At 48.3% G+C, this 10,078-nt stretch overlaps 1 protein-coding gene across 2 annotated transcripts in view; it reads left to right on the top strand.

Moving 5' to 3' along the window:
• Positions 1-661: 661 nt before the first annotated feature.
• WDR59 (WD repeat domain 59) overlaps positions 662-10,078 on the top strand; it is a 50,376-nt gene continuing 40,959 nt past the window's right edge. For both annotated transcript variants that reach the window (XM_086758216.1, XM_086758215.1), the window contains exons 1-3: positions 662-762; positions 4,729-4,778; positions 6,694-6,829. In XM_086758216.1, the coding sequence (XP_086614342.1) occupies positions 709-762; positions 4,729-4,778; positions 6,694-6,829 (240 nt within the window). In that variant the 5' untranslated portion in view covers positions 662-708. The remainder of the gene's footprint in view (positions 763-4,728; positions 4,779-6,693; positions 6,830-10,078) is intronic.

The following is a 10,078-nucleotide window of genomic DNA, read 5'->3' as shown; positions in this document are numbered from 1 at the left end:
TGGGTGGGCGCCGGCCGGGTCGCTCCGCCCGCCTCGTTCCTGCCCGGGGCGCGGCCGGCAGCCGGGCGATGATCAGCTGCGGCCCATGGGGCGGCGGAGGGGCGGCGGGGGCGGCGCGCCCCGCTCCGCTGCGCTGCGCCGGGCAGGGCCTCGCTGCCGGCCGCCGGCAGCCGCCTGGGTGCTGGGCGCCGCGCCGGAGACAATAGAGGCCGGTAGCACGCATGCTCCCGCCCCCGGCCCCCCCCCCCCCCCCCCGCCTCGGCCCGCCGCCCTTAACCCCTGAGCTGCTGCCGGCCGGGCCTGCGCTCGCCGCTGCGGCCTGCGGCTCACGGTAGACGCCGCTGCCCCGGGGGGGAGGGCGCCGCCCCGCCGAGCACAAGGCCTCGACCCCCCGCTAGCCCGCTACTCCGCACACACACACACACACACCCCCCGCTCCGCAGGGGCCTGCGGCAGGGTCGTAACCGCCCGGAGGCCGCCGCAGCGAGCCCCTCCGGGGAGGCCGGGCCCACGCGGGCCCCGCTGCGCCGCCCGGGACGGGAGGCCCCGCCGGTTCTTTGGGCCGCTGTGCCCCGGTTCACCGGGGGTTCATGGCGGGCGGACTACATTTCCCAGCAGCCCCCGCGCCGTGTCCTTCGCTCTGCGCAGGCGCTACCGGCGTCTCCTCCCCCGCCCTGCCGGCGTCGGGGGTTGCTGGGGCGGCCCAAGATGGCGGCGCGCTGGAGCAGCGAGAATGTGGTGGTGGAGTTCCGCGACGCCCAGGTCGGGGGGGAAACTGCCGCTCTGACCGGCCCTCGGGGCGGGGGGGAGGGCCGCTCCGGACGGGTCCGGTCCTTCCCGTGAGGAGCAGGAGTGGGTCGCGGCCGGGGCGGGGTCGGCGGCCCCTCGGGGCCTTTCGCCGGCTGCGGACAGGGCTGAGCCCGTGTTGGAGCCGTTTGCGCGGAGATAATGCTTTAACTCACGAGACGTTTTATTTGTAATCTTAATTAGGTCTTGGATTTTTTTTTTAAACTATATTGGCAGGCCTGATAGAAGATGTTACCACTTCCCACACATCTTTCCTCATTTTCCCTGACACCATTATAGCTGCTTTCTCGGCTGGTGTGTAAATCGTTGAGGATTGCTTGATTAGCAGGAAGAGCAGGTTAGATGTTTTTTATAAATAGCAAAAAGGTCAGCTTTTGTTTTTGAAGCTGCTAATTACAGGAGGACTCCCCTCACAGTTTGCTTACGTGCTTTCATAGAAGCTATTCTAAGAAATGTGTTTTCTTAAGATGTTGGCAGTTGCTTAGCAAAGCTGGGTGTGGTGGGTGAACTACGAACTACTTCAGCAGAAAGCCCAGAAAGATTAAAAAAGTAGTTCTGGAAACTCTCTCATCTTCTAGTTTGTCCTCTTGTGCTGGAGCAACATCAGCTCAGCGTTCACCATTGCGAATAGCGTCAGTGGATCCTGTGTGTTACATCCAGCCCACCCTCTGTAAGATAACAAAGCTTTTTGCTTTTGTACCTCAAAAGCTTTATATCAGTGGTGTTTTTCTCTTGGGAAAAAAATGTTAAAGCAGTCTTGTCTGGTCTTGAAGATTTGCTTTCAGGAAACCGGTAACGACATACAAAAGGTACATTTTCCTAGATCACAGATTCGAGTTGTATCTGGTTCAGGAGATATGTGGCCTTGTGATTTGATTGCTTATTTGTAATGACTGGTGTGTGGGAGCAAAGAGGGGAGAGAACAGGTGTTGCTGTCCTCTTCTGCAGCAGTTGGTTTCAATCTCGCTGTTCTGCAGGCATATACCTTAACAGAGAGGTTAACCACTGGTATTTCGGTCACTTGGGTTTACTCTGGTGTGATCTTTCTAGAGCTGTTCTGACCTGCCCCTCTCTCGTGTGAAACCAGAGAGCTTCAGTGGCTGGGGCTGCTAGACAACTGCTTCCCGCTGAACTCATTTATATATTTGTGCTTGAGCTTTTTTTAGGAGTCTGCACAAAAGTTTTTGTAGCAGGGAAACCCAAGCTTGAGAAATTGAAACACTTTAGCTGTAGTCATCCTGTTCCAGGCTTGAGCTCTGCCCGTAGGCTGTGCTGTCTTCAAAATCCCTACCCCAAAACCAACTTAAATGGAAACAAGAGTCAGAATAGCGGGCAGCTGTTGCGTTTATAGCCCATATGTGTCTGCAAGCACTGCAGTTGTCTTTATTCACCATGCTGGAGTGTGTCATGTGAAAAATACAGTGCTCAACCTGTAACACTTCAGAAAATCTCTGGGTAGTTTGGGGGCCAGTATTGGCTACAAGCATCATCTTTCTGTACAAGCCAGCGGAGGTGGCAGTCTCTGTACTTTTCTGATCTAAATGTGACCCACAGGCTCTTGTCAGACTGTCTGCGTTACCAAAAGGAGAGCAAAACTCGCCACATCCAACGGTAAAATAGTACCATTTGTAGCAATGTGTTGGTGTGTAGACAGGACGTTAGCTACGCAGGGACCTGGTCTGTCTTGCTGAGAGTTTGCAGCTCTGGAAAACCTGTATAGCCTTGGCAAATCGGGTTGCTCTGTTGCCTCTCGGGTGGAGAAAATGAATCGAGATTCAAAACTAATGGAAATTCAGACATGAAAAGGTGTTTTTCTTGGCTTGCCTAGCAGAAATCAAGTGAAATGCCAAAGTAGACGTTTGAAGTCTGAGAAGATGCTGCCTAGGCTATGGGCTCAGAGCTGGTTTTGAAGTGTGCGGTACTCCTGCTGTGCTTATTCGCATAATTGTTACTCATGAACAGCAATTCTAGCTATCACGAGTGTTGTTTTAGGATAAAAGCTGCTTTCAGGTTGGTATGTTCACTTTCAGCTCCCCCCTTCTGCAAGGTTGTGTTGTGAAGACTGACATATCCAGACACCAAGCACATTAGATGATAGCGGTTTGGGTTTTTTTTCCGACTGTAGTATTGTAGGGAAGTGTTTATTGCCGTAAAACGACACTGTGACCCACCAGAGTAGCAATCTGACGCGTGAAGCTTTTTACTTCATTCTAATTACTCATTACGTTTTATGATGTTCAGTGCCTGAAAAAACAGTTTACAAATGTTCATTATTAAAAACAATTTGTAAGGATTTATAAGATCCTGGTGCCAACACCAGAAAAAATAAACTCGTATAGGAAATTGTCAATCACTTTAAATCGATGGGTGTTTTTTCTGTCTTGGGGAAAGATTGACCACAACTGTATGAAATATGTTGGTTGACTAGCTCTTCGTCACATGAGAAAGTTCTGTTCCAGTAATCATTTTGGTGATCCTCATTTTAACTCCTCACAGGTGAAATGCGTATCATCTAGGAAAACTTTCTTCTCCTGCTTGCTTTTAGTAACCCGCTTTGTTGTTTTGCAAGGTGCTGTGAAATTAGGGAAGCTGGAATTATTTCTTCACCATTTAGGGATATTAAAACTGGCTTCTTATTTACAGCGTTAGTTTTAAGACTAGGAAAACCTTGCCAGAAGACCTAGGGGAAAAAGCAGTGAAAGTGAGTCGTTCCTGGAGCAGCAAAAGCAGTGAAACTCCGGTTGGTTGGGGTGTAGATCTAGGCCTGGGGTTTACTACTGACTCCCACTGAAACTCTGCAGGTGTTTGTAGCTCTTTCCCCTGTGACCTCATGATCTCTAGTGAAGAATGAGGTGGTGGTGCTGGTTTTCCCTTAGCAGGGGTACTTGGCCCTGGTTGTAAAAAAAAAAAAAAAAAAAGTTTTTGTGAGATTATTGTCCTGTCAAATCTGATTGAAATGGAGTGGGATTGCCATGTTGTCTGCCTGGTTTTAGTGACGCTTATAAGTAGTAGCTGTGGGACATCCTGAAGTCTTGTTACATCCATACTGAGAGTACTTAGCAGATCCTGAACAGCAGCAGAGACATCCTGAGCCTTCAGAGAGGTAGCTTTGAAGATGACAGCAGTTTGTGTGAAGAATATGGGGCATACTCTGATTTTGTACTCTGAGCGCTAAAAACTGCATTGAAGCCATGTCTATGTTTATGGGACGAACTGTTCGGCTTTCCAAGTAAAATTTAATTTTCCTTTATTCTTTTAGCAATTAAATGAGATGGTTGATCGATTCCATTCTGGACAAAAAGAGGGGAAGACAATGTTAAAACTTTTTTTTTTTCCAGTTCTTATAGCATTTAAGTTATCTCTTAGCCTTCTTTACAAGCAATGCCAAAGTAAATTCTGATGCCTCTTAGCCATCTCTTGTTTTTGGAGACTAGCCATACACAAATGGTTGCAATTCTGTCTCCCAGTACATATATAATTAAATCTGGCCCTGCAGTGGAAGAGAGAGAGACTGAGAAAGCTCCTGAGCGGGAGCAGAGGCTGATTAATATGGATTATTAGAGATTGCTGATTGAAAGGCTGCAGCTGTGATTGCCATAGCAGGGAGAGGGGAGCAAGGTCTCTGTGCTTGTAATGGTGTCTGCTAGGTCTTGTCTTCAGTTTAATGTAAGAAAGCTGTTTTCTGTGTGCTATCCTGCACCCCAAAAGCGACCACTACACCCCGCCACCTATCTGTGGTTCTTTAAGGGTATGTTACTTCTACCGTCCCTGACGGATATCAGCCTTGACTCTTACCGTAGCAGTTTATACCTCGAAGATGAGCTGGCAGGTTTTCCTGAACTCCTCCTAAAGCTGTGTGTTTGACTGAGAAGCTGACCTGACAGGTATAATTTAGTTTTGTTCTCTGTTCCTCTTTAACAGGCGACTGCGATGTCGGTGGATTGCCTGGGACAGCGCGCAGTACTCTCAGGGTGAGTGTGACAGTCCCCATTAGAAATGTATGACAGTCATTTCCACAAGCCAAATCAGCACCCTTCAGGCTGACCTCAATTGAAGGGCTGATGTATTGTTTCAGAAAGGTGCAGCTGAATTCTGTTCAAGGCTTGATGAAAAGGATTCTGGGTCGTATTTCCAATGGGATACGGAGTGGAAACTCAGGAACAACAGCGAAATAAAATGCTGGCTTTCCTGATGGACGCTTTCACAAATCCACTTGTGGGAGGAGGAACATCGTGAAGTACTGTTTGGATTCTGCTTGGAATACAGATTAAATAATTTCCTTAAGACAAAATTTGCCCCAGATATTCCTGTGGTGTAGTTGGGCAGGGGAGCTGAGCTCTCCAAACTGCTCCTCTGCTGGTTCAGCATGGGCTGATACTCAACAAGAGCAGTAGGTGCCATAGACCTGAGGCTGCCAGAGCTCCCAGGAGAGCTTGGCATTTTGTAGCCACCTCCAGGGCAAGTCTTCAAACAGCTCAGCAGCTGGCTGCCCAGCTGCCACCTTTTAGTACTAACAGCTTTTCCTGTCCCACTGTCAGTGGCACAATTACCACACCAGTTAGGATGCTCACTTCAGGATCACAGAGGTGTGGCTGACCCTTGTTCAGCCTTAGAGGAAACAAGTCCTTTGGTACAACTCAGAGGCCCACTCGTTCCCAGGTAACCCCTTAGTCCAGCAGCCCTGCACAGGAATAACCAGCTCAGTGGCTCATTTGGGTCTAACTTGATGCCTTTTCCTCCTTACGCCTGCCCAGTTTCACAGCTTGCTTATTTGGTCCAACAGCAAGCTGGGGGTGGCCTGCCTGCAATTCGACGTCAGGTCCACAGCCATCTGCTTTTCAGGCTTCTGCATGCTCAGCAGCCCTTCAGGATTTGCCTCCGTTCTTTTAAAGCCCTGTGAGAGCCTCAGAGGGCCCAGCATCTTCAGACTTTGGAGTGGGGAGCCCTGAGAACTTTGGTCTGAAAAGGCAGGAAGGATGTTCTTTGTGTTCCTTCTCTTGGGAAAATTCACAGCGCGCAGAGCAGCTGTATGCTTGCTCTGCAGCTGACACGTGGTGCTGGTGTGGTTAATGATATATGGTTCAATATGTTTTGGTGCTGGTCTTCCACGAGAGTTCAGCTGGCTCACAATTATTTTCGGGTGGTTTATCTTGCTTGTAAGATGAATCACACTGTGGAGAGAATGATACCTTGCCTGACTTTGTGGGGAGTGGGCCACAACCAGCAGGATGTATAAGCTCAGGTTTATCATCGCACAGATGTATCTCTGCAGCCTATAGGGTCAGCTCGGGTCGGTAATGTAACCAGATCAGTGCAGTGCTCTGTCCACCCGCATTAATAAGCTGCTGCAGCTGATCTAGCTCTGTGCAGGTGTACTGCCAAGCCCCCAGACTGTGGTGTGGAAACACGCAGCCACGCAGAATCGTCTTGTGTTTGTCAAGGCTCATTAACTCTTGCTCAGAGCAACCTCTCCAGACTGAAGCTGGCTCCTGTGAAGCTGCTGCGTTGCACTCCCAGCCCTGCACCGTCTAGCCGCTGCTGCATCTGCATTAGGCCAGCAAAGCGTATCTGAATGTGTTTGCACCGTTTCCCAACACTTCCTTATGTATCCTAGTTGTCTGGGGTTTTCTGTGGTCTGACCTACCCGCTACATTTGCAGATCCTCTCTAATTTCAGTGTGTCTTTTCATATATATTTTTTTTAAGTGTAGCCCTTTTGGAAGTACGTGGTCAAATGTGATGTTCTCAGGAACAGTATTTTCATCTGTGTCATCAAATGCTTCTCTTCTTTGGTCCTCTAGGCACAAGGCTTTGAGCTCCATGTGAGCTTGGGGTTTTGAGATCGGTCCTGTGTGATACAGCATCTTTGTATCTGTGTGTCTTGCAGCCGCCGTTTCCTCTACATAGTCAACCTGGATGCACCGAATGAAGGTCATCGAAAGATCTCCCGACAGAGCAAGTGGGACATCGGGGCGGTGCAGTGGAACCCACACGACAGCTACGCGTACTACTTTGCGGCTTCGGTAAGTTCACTCATTTACAAGCTGTAACTCCTCACCTGCCTCAGTCTTCAACGGGTAGACTTCTGCAGGCCTGGAAGGCTGTATGGGCCTGGCATATCTTGCATTACAAGATCAAGGCCTGACTCTGATTTACTGCCAGGGATTATTTGGCTTGATGGTTCTCAGTTATTGGTTGGTCAGTGCTGAATCTAGTTTTGCTTGCTTGTCTTTTGTAAGACACCTTGCCAAAGAAATCAGGCATCCAAATGGTCCTTTTCTGGAAGGAAGGGGGGATGTGCTCTCATTTTGACTTCCATTCTGTTATGAGATTTGCACACTTATTTAATTTCTTGCTCTGTGCTGTTTTGTTTTCACTTCCCTGCGTTCCTGGTGGGATGTGGTGCACCAGGCAGTCTGTAAATAGCACAGGTCAATACTGGCTCACCACTGTAACAGTCTAGGTTTGCAGATGGGCCGGGACTGAGTCAGCAAGGAGTTCTTATTCAGTGTGTAGAGAAGTAAATCAGTTGGTCTGAAGAAGTAGTAGTGGCCATCTGAGACTTGAGTGCAGCTTTTAGCTCTGATCCTTGCTCGGTCTGTCATGCTCTGTAGCTTGTTCACCCAGAGCCCTGCACTTCTGCTGGCGGCAGTCGTAGCCATCAGCCACAGCACTGCAGCAACCGGCACTAGCCGGGCGCAGGCTGTTCTCTTGGCGAGGTGCCTTTGCTGCCGTGTTGCATCTGCTTCTCTAGCCTGAGAGTCCTGGAATAGCTGGGGTTAGAGAGATTTCATCTGGTTTTTTTTGAGAAAACACTTAGCTGAAGGTGTTTTCCTGGGATTTTTGTTCCTTTTGCTTCCTGGAATTAAAGGCAGTCTTAAAAGTTGGACCAGGGTTGTCAGTTAGGAGCCTTTGCTTCTTTGCTCTCTGACATTCCCCAGCCTTTCTCCTCCCAGCTCTGGTACATGACTGACATCTTAAAGGTGCCTTCAGCAGCTGTCTGCTGCTGTGTGGACCGTTAATAAAACTTGCAGAAAGGTGTCCTTTAGTGCCACTTCTGGATATAGTCTGTGAAAATCAAAACCAAATAAGGAAACGTGCTGTGCAGGCTGTAAGTAGCGCAGGAAAGCTTCTTTTCAGACGCACTCTGAAGGCAATATCCAGTGATCGGTTACTGCTGATCTGAATGAGACCTCGCTGCAAAGGGGAGCTGTGCCTGTCTGAGCACCCCCATCCGTTGCTACCCCGAGTGGACACAAGAACTCATCTTATTCCAGACTGAAATAGGTGCAGCTGGCATCAAACCTTGCTGCTCCTGTCTGTGAATGAAGATGCTAAAATGCTCTGGCGATTTAGTTGTTGCTGGCACACATCAGGTGAGGAATCCCCAAGGTGAGATAAGGCAATTTTTCCAGTTTGGATCAGAAACACTTCTTTTCCAGCCATCTCACAGTTGACTGTCATTTTGGTGCTGATGCATTACAGCCCCATCCTAGGACTAGAATTTAAGCTGTGTTTTTTAGAAGCGGAAAGCAGACTTATACCACTTGCTCAGATCTCTGTGTCCCAGGTCAGGTCTGGAGGCAGTGTGGCTGTGTTTTGAGGGTTGTACCTAAGGGAGCAAAGAGGCATTGGGAAGGCTAAATCAGCTTGAATTCAGTACTCTGAAGATGTGATTTGCTACTTCTGGACTCAAGCTGGCTGTCAGTCCCCCATAAGTCCACTATTGAGGTTGTCATGTGTTCAGGTGTACCACGCAAGTGTTGTAGACAGCCCTGAGGCTATCCCTCTGCTTCCCTGTGGCTGGAAAGCGAGTGTAAAAGGCTACTGTCCTGTTGGCCAACGGGAGAAGTCTGTCCTTCTGTTTGGATAAGGGCTTCTTATTTTTTTAGCCTCTTTCCAAAAGAGCTGAAACTTGTCCTCTTGCTGTGCTTGGCTATGTCTGCCCTCTGGCTCAAGCACATTCCTGAGGACTCCTAAGCTGTTGTTTCAGAAATGCCATTGTTTTCTGTCCTTGATCCTTGTTACTTCTTCTGTGTGGTCACAAATGTTTGAACAAGAGGGTGATGAAATTGCTGGAAGTGTATACTGATACTTATCATAAGCAGCACATTTTTTATAAAATGCTTCTGATGGGAGAAGCTGTCATTCTCTGACACCTGGTGCTACAGGCAACATTTTCCATGTGAGATGCCCCACAAAGAGTCTGAAACTTCTGGTGATCCTTATCTTGTAGCATCAACTGTGGAGTCCTGGACAAATCCCACTGGGTGATTTCACTCTACCCCCTTAAATCCTTCCGTCAATGAGAAACATACAAGGAGTTTTCCTTGCCCCGAGCTCTTGTGCAGCCCTGCTGTGAGCTATTAGAGAAATGCCATGTATTATTGCTGTGCTGGGAGGAGACCTTCTGTTTCAGGGAATGCTGGAGTGTTTTGTTGATCCACAAGTTCAAATTCATATGGGGCTGCTTTGGGGTAAAATAAGCTGAAACAAACAAGCTTCTAACAAAAATAAATCTTTTCTCCATTTTCTTTTCCCTCATCTGCCTCTAAGTCTGAAAACAAGAGGCTAATGAAGATCAAATTTTGAAGTCATGTATCTGCAAAATCAGTATGAATTTTCAGTCATGGCCCAAGACCCACTGTGCTTAGCGATATATATATATGCACCCAAAATGACAATTCCTGCCTTAGAAAGATTATAGAGTTGTCCTGGGCTGAAGTGAACCTTGATTGAGGCAGAACATGAACTTAAACCAGAATAACTAGTTTCAGTTGTATGTGGCTGGATTTGGGGGAAGATTTATTCCTGTATTGAGCGAAGAAGCCCTAAATAATTGATTCATCTGGTTTGCTCCTGTGGTTTACAGTTAGTGATAAGTACTTGAGGCTTTTTCTTTCCTGGGCTGGCCAGGATAGAAGTACCCTTGAGGAGGTGACCTTGACGCCGTTAAACTGTATTGTTCATGTTTGGCAATGGCCCTGATTATCCCAGAAGGGAATCGATGGAGAGCTGAGGAGAACCAGTGGTGATCCATCATCCCCCTCACTGAAAACTCCAGTTGTGAATCTGAACAGGCTGGTAGCGTATTCCTGCAGGGAGAATTTGGCTGCCTGTTGCCTGCAGTTACAGCATGTTAGGAAATAAAAGCTCTGAGAACATCATTTCATGGAAACATTTTGCAGTGTGATAGTTTTGGTTTGTTTTTTTTTTTTCCCCCAGTCTTGTTTATCTCCATTTCTAAGTGGATGTAATTAAAGTGTAAGCTT

The sequence above is a fragment of the Chlamydotis macqueenii genome, chromosome 13, assembly GCF_036417535.1.
Source record: "Chlamydotis macqueenii isolate bChlMac1 chromosome 13, bChlMac1.mat, whole genome shotgun sequence".
Taxonomy (NCBI): Eukaryota; Metazoa; Chordata; class Aves; order Otidiformes; family Otididae; genus Chlamydotis; species Chlamydotis macqueenii.
The sequence above is the reverse complement of the archived record's forward strand: the minus strand, read 5'-3'. Positions and strand labels throughout refer to the sequence as shown.